The sequence below is a fragment of the Poeciliopsis prolifica genome, unplaced genomic scaffold (assembly GCF_027474105.1).
Source record: "Poeciliopsis prolifica strain line A6 unplaced genomic scaffold, Auburn_PproV2 SCAFFOLD001, whole genome shotgun sequence".
Taxonomy (NCBI): Eukaryota; Metazoa; Chordata; class Actinopteri; order Cyprinodontiformes; family Poeciliidae; genus Poeciliopsis; species Poeciliopsis prolifica.
The window spans coordinates 18851209-18866183 of record NW_026562376.1 but is presented as its reverse complement, the minus strand read 5'-3'; the positions used below and the strand labels follow the sequence as shown (position 1 = coordinate 18866183).

The window sequence follows — 14975 nt, the reverse complement described above, 5'->3', positions numbered from 1 at the left end:
TCCGTGGAACCCACCCACTTCAACGTGATTGGATGATTTTGGCTCAACGTCTCTCTACGCTAGATTGTCAGTCACGATGTTTGGCCAGACCTGTCTGTCAATCAACTGTGGTGCATTCAATTGATGCTCGGAAAAAGGCAATGCGCATCACATTTCACAGTTTCAAATCGGATTACAAATCTATAGCATTTATAGGTAGTCACGTTTTGATACAACTGTAGCATTTATTAAAAACAAACAACCAAAAGAAAAACAAACTTAAAATTCTTGTTTATTGTCAGTCATTGCTCTAAGTAGCCACTAGCCCAGATTTCTCCAACGGGAAGGAAAGTCGCATTTCTTACTACAGTTTTCACAGTACAGTTCTTTGGGGCGTTATTCTTAAACAGTGTCAAGAAAGGTACAGATTTTTTTCTCTCTTTTTCTTGCCATTTTTTCCTACCTCACCAACCAATACAAAGCTCACCCACTATGGTGAGCTTTGTATTGGTTTGCCATTTAAAATCTGAAATTGCACTGGTAACATTTCAGAATGTGACAAAGCTTAAGGGCTATGATTATTTTTACAAACTAGTCCAGGTAGTATAATGTTATAGTTAAATGGTCTGTCAACTGATGAGATAAATCACAAGCAATCTTTCCCATAGTGCTTTACATAATGTGGAATATGGATTAATATACTCACCTGCTTCAACCATATAATTGTCTTTTTTTTTTACCCTGATAAAATCGGAGCACTAAGACACTACAACCGTGCACAGAGCATCATCAAGCATTGGGGACACACTTGTGAAGAGCCCACCCCATTTATTTTATAATGGGTTTTCTGCCCCTCCCTGGACATTTAATCTCCAGTTACAAAGAATTTATAGTTGGCTACATGTTTTTGCCTGTTGGCTATAATATATATCTTTAAAGTCATTTACATTTCTTTTTATAGTCTGCTCTATTTTCAGAATATCTCTACGTTTATTTTCATTTTTGCCTTGGCCCTGGTTTTGCCTCCTTTTGCAGTTCCCTTTGTCTCTGTTTAGCAGTTTAAATCTCTTTATTGTTGATTTGCACCCCTTTGATGGCATTTTGGGTTTTAGTGAGCTCTGTCCCCATGTGGATTTTGTTTTCTTTGTAGCCGGCTCACATCTATTTTCTTTTCAAAATGTATTCTTTTAATGTTATTTTTAAAGATTTTTTGTGTGTGTGTTAAGTCAATTTTTCATAACTCAGCCAAAGAAACTGTAATGTCAAGCAGAAGCTCAAAACACAGACCACTTAATCCCATGGCTCTGTGGGACTGCACAAGAGAAAACAGAAACCCAGTAAAAGCAGCCCACAGATGTTCATTTTGGGAATGTATCCTCACAGAAAAAATATCCAATTTTAATTTGAAAGCAGCATGGGTGATAAAGAACAGTGGTTGTAAATCTTTTTCAGTGGAGGAGGGCATCACAATGAATTACTGAAGCTATGTCTTTTAAAGAAGTCAAGACAGAATTATCTTTGTGCATTTTGTCATCCAAATTTTTTAAAAATGGATTTGTCTTGTGAACAATGGGAAAAGAGAAAGGATGTCACCTTCGCAGGTAAACGAAGATTCCACTTCCAGTAAGGATAAAGGATTCAAACCACAATATTTTCTTACATTTTCTTTGGCTAGGGTTAATCTAAATGCATACATACCTGCTAACAAAGTAGCCATCATATCTTCAGAGTCAGTGTGTTTGGTGATGCAGTGGGTAGGAAGGTCCCCTGGTAGCAGTCAAACTTGCAGCGAATCTGAAAAGGCCTCTGAATAAAGACTCCACAACAACACCTGACCTGTGGTTTTCTGTATCTCCTCAAAGGCTGTGGTGGACAGCGACAAAACTGAGAAAAAGTTCAACATTTATGAGTACTTACAGCTCCGTAAAACAAATCACTATGAAGGAATCAGAAGCAGAAATGCCCCCCACTCCTCATTTTCAGTAAAAGTTATTTGCTGCGATTTACTTCTTAAATATGTTAACATACATTTAGAAGAGGGATTATTCTTGGAATTTTAAGCAATTTACAATATTGTTTTGTCTCAAACGTCTTGTCAGCTTTTAGCTGGACTACTCTAGATCACCTCGACTTTATAATAGCCGTGCGTTCAAGAAAAAAGACACGATAGCATCTTCTAGTAAAATGCTGTTGGATATATGTGTTTACGCAGTTGTAGAATCACTCTCGGTGGTTTTCAATTATTCATGAGCAGTGTGCAAAAAAATTGTACAGCGCAATAATTGTTTATATTTCTCCCAAGTTCTCCCCCTCCTCCTTCTCCTTGAGGAGGTGTGAATCAAAGCCAAATCTCATTAGGAACTTTGAAACGTGGAGGTGAAAAGCAACCTATTGGGAAATACAAAGATCTCCTGCTGAAGGAGAGGCTGGCAGCTGTGTGCAGGGAAGCGTCCTGGGAAGGAGAACAGAAGCCAGCAACATGCAGATTTTAACCCATTTTCTTTGAGCATTTCCAGCACAGATGCCGACTTTAAATAATAATTGTCAGCGAGCAGTATTGATTTCTACAGTGTGAAGGACACAGTCCCCATCCCTCCCCAAGTTTAATCTTACAAGTGCAAATAATGTTGATTTAAGCAGCATGTCCTGGTAGAGGTATAAAGAGCTCTGTCTTTGATTTACGGCAAGTGGATTGGGGATGTTATACTTGATGCTGTACTTTCAATAATCAAGTTTACTCAGAAAACCCCGGAAGTTACTTTATCTCTCGCTGAATCAGTGATTTGCTCACTTTCAACAAAGCCTAAGTAAACGCAGGCCTGCGATCCGTCTCACGTGCATCAACTGCAGCAATTCCTTTTTGTTCCCTCAACTTCTTTTATAGCTGTCGGTAGCACTGAATATTTTCAGCACAATTTTATTCACTTCTGTGCTTCTGACAGAGATCCTGCACTGCCATTTACAAGTCATTTCATGGCAGAACTTTAAGTTTGTATTCAGCGCAGTGTGATCGGATCCCGATGTGGGAATTAGATGAAGACCATCATAGGGTGAGCCACATATGGAGACTGATTTTAAAAACTTTTCAAATCATAACATGACAGAATATTTGTGTTGGAAAAACGTAACTTGTGTGAGAGCATTTTCTTTTACGAAGTAACTGGATTTACTTTACACAATTCTTAAACTTCTAAGCTCAAGTACCAACTCAAAAAAGAAATGGAGAAAGAAATTTCCAGACACCTACGTCTTTATTAAAAAGGACTTGAACCTTTAAAGGTCGCTCACAACAACCTTCATATAAACTAGCACTGCATGATTAATTCTATTAATCTAAATTTTCTATATTTAAAGTTGAAGGGATCTTTAAAGCAACAATTATGAGTGGTAACATCTGGTTTCTCAACAACCCTAGCCTGAAAATTACACATGGCTGCCTTGAAATGCAGCCTAATGATTTTCAAATGGAAGATGATTTATATCTAATTGAATTAGTGACGTATAGCACTATGCAACCTCCTTTTGTAGTGCAGCTTACAAAATGAAAAGTAATACATTATTAGCTTGTATTGCCTGGTCATAAAGCACTCCAACTCAAATACCACTGGTTTGCAGACTTACATTTGGAACATATTGGGTTTAGAATCATTTATTGTCAGAGGTTAAAGGTAATTTTAAAAATATCCATTAGCCTTTGCTCCCTTACTCACTGTTTAACACAAAACAGCTAATATGTTCATATTCAAGTTGAAAAGCATATTCATATAGTACCATCTTTGTACCTTGTGATTTTGCTGCACTGTGTTACTTTGTCACATAAAATCCCATTAAAATGCACTGAAGTCCATGGCGGTGACAGGACAAAACGTGGAAAGGTTCAAAGTGTCTGAATACTTATGCAAGGTGCTGTAAGTGGCAGAGATTTTGAAGAACACACAATTCACTCCAAAGAGAAAAATCAGTTGCTTGTGGCAACTCTATCACCCAAGGTGATTGTTACTCCTGATGAATAAAGCATGAGAGCGGTTTCAGTCAAAGCAAATCAATATTGTCCAAGTGAAAGGAACACAGCCAATATGAAGGGTATATATGTCTCTGAGTTTATTCATGGAGGAGTGCATGATGAAACATGTGGATAATCGCTCCGTCCACACATACGACTTTTTAAAATTATGTTCATCCAGCACGACCGGATCAGGTACAAGATCGAGAATATTCGAAGCTGCCTCGTACGGGGAGGAAAAAAAACAAAACATTGGCTTCCATTACTGGTCCTGTACCAAAAGTGAAGTGTCCCAGTTTCTTTTTCAATACAGCACATTCACAAGTTTCAAAATGGGGAGTGAGGGACAACAAAAAAAAAAACCCAACAAAAAAAACCAAACAGGTCTCGACAACAGCACAAACAATTTTTTTCACTCTTTTGTTATTTTCATCGTAGGATCCAATGCATAGGGGTATACAGATAGAATACAGTATTTCAACTTGTTTTACAAAGATTCATATGTATAGGAAACGAGAAATAAAAATAACTGCACAGCAGTAAGAAAAGTCAATTGTCGAGTATAGATAGTCATTTATCGTACACACTGTAGGATAGCTTAGAAACACAGGTCAAAAGGATCAACACCATTGGAACAATTTTTGCGCGATGTTCAATTGTACACATGGATACCCTTTTTGTCTAATTTTGGAATGTGAGACATTTTCAAGGGAAACCCAACTGGTCATTCTTCAACATTTAATCTTTGACTTTTTTTCTTCTTTTTTTTTTTTTTTCTCTTTTTGCCACCAAAATCCTAGTAAGCACACACCAAAGACATCCAAATGAAATGCACACGTCAAAGCTGCAGCCAGGAAAAAGAAGTTGTACTGAAATGTCCTCAGCCTCACGGCACGCCAACGGCTGCAACGGCGCATCTAGCGGTTTTAGACAGCACACATAAGATCACAAGTCCAAGTACATTGCTGTGTCTATAGTACTATCATCATATTCCTACGTTACCAACAGAATAATTTAGAAACAATATATAGGTGTCATCCTATCCGATAAGGCACATTTTTGGTTAAAGAAAGGCTCTGAAAGAAGAAGCTTCTTGCATCGACTCTAGTCAGCGAGAACGGAGTCACCAGTAAACAACAGCAGAGACGAGGATGGAGAGTCTGCAGTCGGCATGCAATTAAGATCAAAAGCCTCCCCTGCTGATTTCATTACACAGAGTGCCACTCCGCATCGCACTGAGTGGGCAGTGCCAAATGCTGTTAGTCAGGAAGCCGGAGCGCCATGCTGAGACGGCAGGCGGGCAGGCTTGAGGTCTGTGCAAACGTCACTCTAGCCAAGGCAGGAATCGTTAACATTCTGGGGTCTCTGGAGCTTGTTGCCGCGTGTCGGCCAAGCGCGTCCACCCATCAGATTACGAAGGGAGGACAATTAAAAAGGTCGGCCGACGGCCAGACCTACAATTTGGGGACGGTGTTTAATGGACAAAGAAATATCAAATCCTCGTTGCGACTCAGGCCACACTCTGACATTGATTTCAGTTATCATAAGCAATTATATACACGACTGAACCCAAGCACCCTGACATCATTAAAGAAACAACAACCACAAAAAGAAAATGTAAAACAACAACGTTTTGTTCGCAACAAGCCGCTGCAGTACCAACTGCATCTCTGGCAGATCATTACCATCAGCATTAGGCTATTTCATAGCAAAAGAGGCAGAGATATTAATGATTATTTGGAACATTACTATGGTAATAGAGAAATGGCACAATAAAAAGACAAACTAAAAAAATGCATAAATCAATTTTGAATTGTTTTTTTTAACATATTGCTCAACTGCTACGCTATGGCAAATACATTGAGTAAGAAAAAGCAAGAATCTACTTTATTGTAGCTCGTAGTACACCAACGTTATTGCAGGGCTAATATGAGTCGCATGGTGCCATGGCATAATGCAACTGCTTCTCTTTGCTGACAGCTAAAGAAAAAAGTAATACAAGAAGAAGAAAAAAAAATGAATCAACTGAAATGTCTTAAAGAAAACTCAGAAATGTCCTTCTGTGCTTTAGTCAAAGTGGAATGTTTCATGGCACTGTACAATAAAGGGAGTCAGGCTGTGCTGTTATCGATTTCCATGAGCACGAGTTGGCAATCAAGCTTAAAGCAAAAAAAAAAAAACAAAAGGAAATGTTTGCAAAACCTCTGGTAAGCCGTCAGTCACACGAAGCCGGCGTCCCTGTCCGGACCCTTTGGTCTCTGTCGTAAAGCTCAGTGAGAGCACAGGCTCCGGCGGGGTGGGGACTTAAGAACGAGAGAACGCGGGCGTCGCTTCGCCCTCACGCCTAGGCGTCCTGTGTGCGCACGCATGTTCCCCCACACAACCCCCCACGCTCGCTCACAACGCACACGCTACCATTCACGCATCTACGCACGCATCTACGCACACAGGCTGATAAAAACACTGTCCGCACCACAAAGTGATTCCAATTAAAAAGATATTTTTTTTTGTTTCTTATAAAGCTTTCTGCATAAAGACTGCACAATAAAAAAAATATATAATACAACTCTTTAACCCTTTTTTCCACACATACAGAGAGAGAAATTCAAACATCTGATTATCTGCGGTACCAGTGCTCCACAGTGGGGCTTTATTCTCACAAAGACTTTTCTCATACTGCATCCTGGGAGCAATATTCAGTGGAGCATGAGTAAGGGCTCAGACCTTTAAGGTTTGGCAAGTGAGATTTAAGGCGTACCTATGACAGCGGAACCCATCATTTTTCCCCCAATCTTTCTTTTTTTTTTTTTTTTTTGATGTCTGTGTGCAATTAATTAGTCTTGGTTTACTCCACAGAACCAGAAAAAAAAATAAAAAATACACGCTCCGGGGGAAGCACACATCAAAACGAATCCCCCCTCTCAGATTTTTGCATTTCCATACTTTATGCTCTGACAAAAAAAAAAAGGAGAAAAAGAAATTAGCCCCTGTAGTCACTGGCGATCTCCCTCTATGTCTTGACTTTTGTCCCTCTTGGTGGGTTAGAGATCAGTCATTTTGTTTTCCAGGGCGGCCGCAATCTGCTGCAGCCGCAGGGTCAGCTGTTTACTCTGAGCGGCGGGATCCTCATCCAGGGATGCGATGATCTGAAAGGGACGACGGAAGGACGGTCATTGAAATGATCGACGGAGCAGTCGCAAATATCAAGAGAAGAGGGAGGGGAGGAGGATTTGGATGAAGGACAGGGGAAGGGTAGCGCTGGAGTAGTTAAAAAAAAAAAAAAATCGGAAAGGGGTGACAAGTGTGGAGGGAAGACGGGTGTTATTCCCCATCAACAGTCACGTCACATTAGTGGTTATTGTTTGTGAGCCCCTCTTAGGGGAGACTGAAAGCCCCATTTGTTTATCCGACTTGTTCATTAGGTTTTGTTTATCTCCTCCTTTTTGTGACCTCAAGTGGCGACACACTTTAAAAAAAAAAAAAAAAAGGTAAAAAAAAAAAAAAAATCAATTCCCAAAGCAATTTTCCAATTCACATCCCACAGAAATGCTTTCAATTAAAATTTCACACAATCTCTTTTCTGGCATATCAAGAGTGAAGGAGGAGAAAAAGAAATAGAGTGGGCAGCAGTGCATGCAGTGGAATAGCCCTCCGTGGGTGCGATAGGAGAGCTGGGAGGTTCTTACCCCGTCGTAGTATTTGCTGGCGTACTGGTAAAGCTGGTGGAGAGCCACTTGGGTGTTCAGTTTGTCGGTGTGAGACTGCAGAACATAAACAGACAGTTTAAAAGTAAGAGATTCGACAAAATGAAAGAAATAAATTGCGCACAACAATTACCCTTCCCCCCAGTGTAGATAATGTCTACCTGTACAGGCAACTTAAAAAGTGGTCTGTGCAACAAAAAAAAAAAACATAATCCAAGAATCAAGATACTATAACCACAGCAATTTGAAATACTTGATTCCATTTAACAATCAGACATAAATTGACTCATAATTGCTCAAGAAAATGTTTCCTATTTTAAGAGAGGATTCAAACAGTTTCAATCAAAATATTAAAATAAATGCAACATAAAAACCACGTTTTCAGATTCCAATATGTTTTTCTGGCTTTCTTCAAAACTATTTGCAATCAGCAGAAAACCTGTTGAAAAGAAAATGATCTGTGCCTGTTTGTAACACCAACAATTTCAATTGAGATTGTTGAACAGCTCAAGTCCTGGAGACATTAATGAGAGCCTGCTTAAAATGCTACCAGATTTTTATTTCAACTTTTCAAAAAAAAGAGAGAGAAATCATAACACCATGCAAAGAAAAGTCTTTATGCTCTGTGGACGAGAGGATGAGACAGGAAAGAACCAACATGGAATATGGGTTAAAGTCATCTGACCAATATTACATCACAACTTCTCTCTGGAAGCAGTCATAAAATCAGGGTGCTAATCTACACCAAACTACTTGATTGTGATTATTGCAGCAAATGCAACATAAACACAAACTCAGGCCTCAACAGCAAAAAAAATAAGGTTGTTTTGTAATTATTTTTTGTGGTATTTTTGTAAGTTAAGTCAAATGAAAAAGTTCATAGAAACTGAACAGCTTAAGTAAGAAACAAACACTTCAGTAATATTTATTACAAAGTTAATGTTAGTGGCAGCAACCAGTCACTGAAGAAACTCACTCAAATTTAAAGTTGAACTTATCAATATAAATCACTGCAAGACTATGCCGCAAGTCTTTTGACACGTCCTTTCAAGGGGTGCCAAGAAATTTGTCTGCACCAGTAATTTTGAAAATAACTTGAGGGATGTGGATGTGAACACATCACAACAGGATTAAACAAAACTGTCAGGGTGCATTTTGCAAGAAAATTGTATGCTTTAAAATAAGGCAACAACCGTTGCGAAAAAAAAAAACTCTGAAGATTAAATTGATAGAGAAATGTAATGCCTTCCTTCATAACGTTTATGCACCGCATAACATTTTCTCTTTTGCACATAGTGGTATTGCCGCCTCGTTCTGGGCTTAAAACATTTAAAGCAAGGTCGACTACAAGCCAAAGATAATGACAGCTGCGTCTCTCACCCGTGACACTTCCGCCAAATGAGTGTTCATGTCCTGATCGCTGACAGAGACCATCTGCCTGATGCCCTTGTAGTAGCTACACACACATAAAGAACAGACTCAGTTATGCAACAGCTATTAAAAAAAATAATGGTCTCAGGGAAATCTGGAGGATTTTAAACTTGACATGAAAACAGATGGGACACCACACTTACTCATCCACCATCTTCTTGTAGGTGGAGATCTCCTTTGCATAGAGTAGTTTGTTACTTGGAGAGTCCTGTAGATGAAAAAAGAAAAATGAAAGCATGAGTAAAAGGACATACATCTACATCTCAAATTAGAATATTTGAAAATAGTATTTCAAATATTCGTCTTGGTGTAATGAGCCGCTCCTGTATATTCCTTCACCTTCTCTTGCACCTCATTCCCACTCCTTTGATTTGGCTCTACTCACCCGGCTGAGTTTGTGCTCGCTCTTGGTGCAAGCATCCATGAATGTCTGGGCTATGACTGACAGAGACGCATCCACCACTTCAGACACGTGGACGTCGAAGATGAAGTGGGGATTCTTGAGGATGTTCACCCAGAACCTCAGCGGCAGGCTGGAAGGGAAGGAGGCAACAACAACAAATTAAATTTTTTTTTTTAAAATCGCTGTGATTATCACCATTAATGCTTTAAAACTTGAGGGAAATCTCAACAGTGAACTGATGTAAGTCGAGGAGGCTTGCCGTGGGAAAGAGCACTTGTCTGTGGTTTGAACCGACTACAATAGAAGGTAATAGCAGGGGTAGAGAAAAGCCTGCTTTGTATGTGTTAGTGTTATTCAGAACAATAGCCGTTGCTGTTTATTTCAGCGTTTTGCTCAAAGCTGACCTCCCTGTAAGTCCACACTCCGTCCACGCTAACAAACAGAGATTAAGAAAGCCGAAGTAGCTGCAGCACGTTGACCTTTTCAGCTCCTGCGCAGCTTAACGTAAAGACCAGACTATATAATGTAACGCCCCGGCGCTTGTGCTAATTTCCCTCCTGAAAAGGAAAAAACACGCTCAGTGCTCTTCTTTCTGCTCTCCCTCTCAGCTTATGAATTCATGAAAAACGCCCAAAAATACAGCAGTTCCCTCAGCCCCTCCCGCCCTCCCAGATCACCGCGAACATCCCCGACATCTGGGAGAGGAGACGTGCGGCGTGTAAAATTCATCCTGATTCGGTAATATCTTCTGGGAAGGCTTCGGTTAGAACACAATAGGAGCATAAAAATAGCTGTTACTATAATCACAGAATTAATTTAGCTTGGGAAATAATTACCATGTTTGTTTGTTTGTTATGCTTCATACACACATTCATATTAAATACATGCCCCTCGGTTGATTTGATAAACAGAACGGGTCGATGCAGAATTGGGCGTAGAGTATAGTAAGTAATTAAATCGCTCATCTCGTGTCCTTGTGCGGCTGCTCTCCAGCCAGCAAGCGCGTCAATCACGACCATCTACATGCAACACAGCGTCTTGTGCGCTTGAGCCTCAGCCGACGTGGCACTAATTTATGCACTAAAATGGCACATGGGAGCGCAGAGATTGCAAATGCAAACCAAGTACGCCGAAATCGTGCATTTGCATTCAGCGCTTCCCAGAACAAGTAAGTTTTCTTTCTTTGAGAGTTATTGTATCAGAGAGAGAGAAGAAAAAATGTAAAAAAAAAAAAAAAGAAAGAAATCAGATTGCTGCTGGGCAGATTTAAAGCTGTGATTTTGTTAGTCAAAGAAGGTCTGAAATGTGGGCGAATGCCTGAACTGTACTGTGTTTTATTAGGTGATGCTGCAAGTTGCTATTTTATTACTGAGAAAAAACATGCACGCCTAAAGAAAGATTAAAAGATGCGTATCAATCCGAGTACATCTTTTTGTCACGCAATCAGCAGCGGTACAACTCCACCTGGAGTGACTGCTGACAGAAACCTGATCCAGGTCCGCTCCACATGTTTATGTTTGTGATGGTCAGAGAAGAAAGGCACGAGTTCAAAACACATATAGGTACTGTCTAGTGGTTGCCATGGCAACGTGGTTCACCCTGGGGTCAGTGGCTTAATGAAATAGGCCTCTGTGTCACGCCATATTATTACTCCTGGGAAACCGAATGTCATGTGTGAAAAACTTTGCAATAAATCTTTTCACAAGGAGTCCCACTATGAGACCAAGCAGGTCCGGGTAGAAATGGACATTGAGCCGAGATAAGTGGGAGAAAGTGGCTACAGTGGTTTACAAGGTAAAGTTACATTTCTGAAGCAATCTCACAGAACGGAGCTGGACCCTCTTCTACTGTCAAGTGGACAATGTTCTGCAAACTTCAAGGATGATAAATGAGCCAAGTAAAAGCTTGAAAGGTCTTTGTGATTTATACACCAGCTTCTTTTCTGTGAAAAAGAGTCTAATTATAACAAGCGTTTGGTTTAGAAGATGCAGCTTTGGGGATATGCTGTTAGTGTACGACTGAGTGGAAAACTACAAAAATAAGTATTTGATGGAACAGTAAAATCTAGGCAACAGGTATTCGGTGGATCTCATTGTTCATTTGTGCTTTAATCTTCGGTTGCAGGGAATGCGGGGAAAAAATGATTTTTGATATTGCAAGTCAGTCTGCCTCTAGTCCGGGTAAGTATTGAGCAATAAAGCAAGCACAGGCTTTTATTGGATACAGAATGTCTGTGGGAAAAAAAAGCCTGACTGATATGTTTTCTCTTAGCAATCAAATGTAATTTGACAATGTTAATGCTTTCTTAACCATAATCAAGACTTATAAGCCTGGAGTATCTGCTATATTTGAAGCATCAAAAATTCCAGTAACAGTTTTATTAAAAACTAGAAAAATTATGTATCATTTCTTTTCAGTTGATGTTATTTTACCTGATCAGATCAGAACAGAACAGCAGCATAGAACCTGGTTGAAGTACAATATGTTTCCTGTTTCCAATCTTTTTACCTATTAGTCTTCCAGATGTGGATGGTCTCCTCATCAACATTGTTGTGTTTCAGCGCTTGTTCATCCAGGAAGTCAAAAAAATATTTGACAGCTGGTGGGACCACGGCCCCGGAGCACAACACGCTGCGGAAGAAGTCGTCCACAAACTGCTGCAGTGTTCCCTGAAAGTGAACAGACAGAATGTGAAAGTGTTTAGCTGACAGTTATTGAAGTTAAAGCTCTGAGACGAACCTGGGAGAAAAATATTGGGTTTAAGCTTTGAGCGTTTCTGTTCTTTCTGAGGCGTCACCTAATCCCATTTGGACCCCCAAAATGCTCCAATGTCAGGAGGTACTGTATATATACGGTTTTGTGTTTGTGTTTTACCTTTACAGACAAAAGTCGAGTCAGGTAGATCTCTGTAATGGCTTTGGTCATCGACTTGTCCTTTATGCTCCCTCGTTTGGATTTGATCTCATCCAGCTCGTCTTGTGGCCTCACCAGATGGAAAACTTTATCGTCGTCCAACAGAGCGTTTCCTGTTGCGGAAAGACAACAAAAAAAGTTCAGGCTTTACTTTAGATCAGTTTCATTACCCATGTGCATTTCTGATGAGTAAACATGAGGGGGGAATTTTCAGACAGATTTGAAAGAAAGCAAACACAAGATAAACAGCTCTCATCAAATGTGTCCCAAAAAAAAAGAATAAAGAAAAAATGCATACAGTTTCAGCATAATATAAGAGCGTGGAATACATAGAAGATATATTAGCATGTTTAATGAGAGTGGGGATTTTTTAGGAGCCCAAAGAAAACAAGACAAAGAAATGTACTATAATCTGTATGCCATGTTATGTTTGATCTTTTGGATTGTACTTGTAGATGTTCATTATGTGTGCTGCTGGATACTTACGTTCTTCGTGGTTTTCCTGGTTCTGGTCGTAGTTTTGCTGTGTGTGAAGCACTCTGGACAAAACCAACGTGGCATTATCTCGTACCTACGACGGCACAGATGTCAGAAAATATCACTTGAATTTGATAAATGCATTGGCTTGTAACAACACTCAAACACAGCCAATAGCAGCACTTCATTGTGATTCAATTTCATAGACAAAACATTTTTATCAAGCATAAAAAATATGATACATATTTATGTTCAGCCCCATTAGGCCCACGTCCACACAAACAAAAAAGTCCCCCACTGTGGCCCTACATGGCTTGTTATGAAATGCTAATAGCAGAAACAGCTTCCTTTTCTTGACACATTTCCAGAAAAACAATAGAAAATTTGTAGAATTCAAGACTAATAGTTGTACTGATTCTTCTACTTGAGCTCCAGAATTACAGTTTTGGTGAACAGCAATGTCTATGCATATTTTTGAAAAATAATTAGAATTTTATTTCTTTCAGAAAACGTATGAACTACTTTATGCTGGTCTGTCACATAAAATCCCAGTAAGATACATTGGATTTGGTAGTTGTAACAAGGCCCTGTGCTGTATATCAACTGTGTTTCTCAATCCCATTTGTTTTCCCCAGAATTTATTTCCAATCAATGCGACTGAGCAGACATGAACAGTGGGTCTTAACTGTGATATTTAGAGGCCGGTTTCTGCGGCACACCCCGTTATTGACCGCACATGCACTGTGATTAGCGGCACTCTGACACGGGCGATGAATCCATGGCGGTTAGGCTGAGGTCTAAGAACAAAGGAGAGGCAGGCAGGCTCAAAGGAGGCCAAGCCGCTCTGAAAGATCAGGATTTAAGTAGCCGAAAAGCACGGCAAGTAGGGGATATTACCGCGTGACCTTTATTGTCTCACAATCGATACAGTGGCAAGAAGATTTAGTGACATTCAGTTGGGAACCAAAACTGGCAAGCAGGCAGGGTCAGGGAAAAAGTCTAAAGAAAAGTGGTGACTTGAGAATGAGTTTGATAATAATATCCTAACTAGAAAGTAAGTTAGCCAGGGAGCGATGTACATGGAGAAAAACTCCCAAGCTTCTTGATGATGCACACATTTTCTCAACCATTAATCATATCCACTGACTGCCATCCTGTTATATATGCCACAAAAGTCCCTGCATATTCTGAATACATGTGTAGGATATTCATGGCGGCAGAATTTTTACATTAAATTTACAACACAATGCTCTGTGGGGGTCATAAGCAGAAGTGAAGAGAAATGTCCTTGTCATGAATCCCCCTCTTCCCCTCATTATGGTAATTCCTTTCCCCCAATAAGTGACTTGACAGACATAAAGTATGGCAAAGAGTCACAGCCACTGTGTTGTGTGTCACACGTCAACTTTGTATGTAGATTTTGTAGCTATTTAGCTAAGAGGTGGAGAGATTTATTTTGCCCTAAATACTTCATATTAGAGATGACAGATTGTGAATTGAAGAACAGATGTGTTCTTCTTTCTTTTCTTTCATTATTTCCAGTCGTACATGCAATAGCAAGAAATGGTGTAAAATTCAAACCTTTGGCAGTTTTGCGATAAGAACAAACAATAACTCAATATGTGCTAATGTATTCAGGTCAGAAAATCTGCTGCAGACAGATTTCATGCAAATCGCTCCAATATGCAACTCAGACTGAGTGACTGAGATGAAGTGAAAATATTAGGCTCCATTTGCTTCTACACACCCACGTTTATCTACTCATCTCCCTACATTCTTATCAAATCCAAAGTGTTTCTTTTTTTTTTGCAGCAGCAGTGATTGTTAAGATACCGCATTTAAAGTTAGGATTAAATATTTTGCCGGTACTCACATTGTAGTGTGCCAGAGTGTTGATGCGCTTCCATCTGCCTTCTTTCTGGGAGGTCAGATCCAGATCGGATAAAATCTGTCCTGTTGAGCCGGGCCGCCACTCTGTCAACGGCAAGAGGATGGAAGGTATACTGAAACACTTTGGAAAATGTCCACAAATGTATGTTTTTATTTTAGGTAAGTACACAGATTT

General features: G+C 39.8%; 1 protein-coding gene across 4 annotated transcripts in view; it reads right to left on the bottom strand.

Annotated features, from left to right (window-relative positions):
• Positions 1 to 4056: 4056 nt before the first annotated feature.
• The window catches only part of plxnb2b (plexin b2b), a 150692-nt gene continuing 139773 nt past the window's right edge, over positions 4057 to 14975 (bottom strand). For all 4 annotated transcript variants that reach the window (XM_055029003.1, XM_055029022.1, XM_055028995.1 and 1 more), the window contains 9 exons: positions 14784 to 14884; positions 12920 to 13004; positions 12395 to 12546; positions 12029 to 12189; positions 9503 to 9650; positions 9261 to 9325; positions 9067 to 9142; positions 7669 to 7743; positions 4057 to 7128 (listed from right to left, as the gene is read on the bottom strand). In XM_055029003.1, the coding sequence (XP_054884978.1) occupies positions 7024 to 7128; positions 7669 to 7743; positions 9067 to 9142; positions 9261 to 9325; positions 9503 to 9650; positions 12029 to 12189; positions 12395 to 12546; positions 12920 to 13004; positions 14784 to 14884 (968 nt within the window). In that variant the 3' untranslated portion in view covers positions 4057 to 7023. The remainder of the gene's footprint in view (positions 7129 to 7668; positions 7744 to 9066; positions 9143 to 9260; positions 9326 to 9502; positions 9651 to 12028; positions 12190 to 12394; positions 12547 to 12919; positions 13005 to 14783; positions 14885 to 14975) is intronic.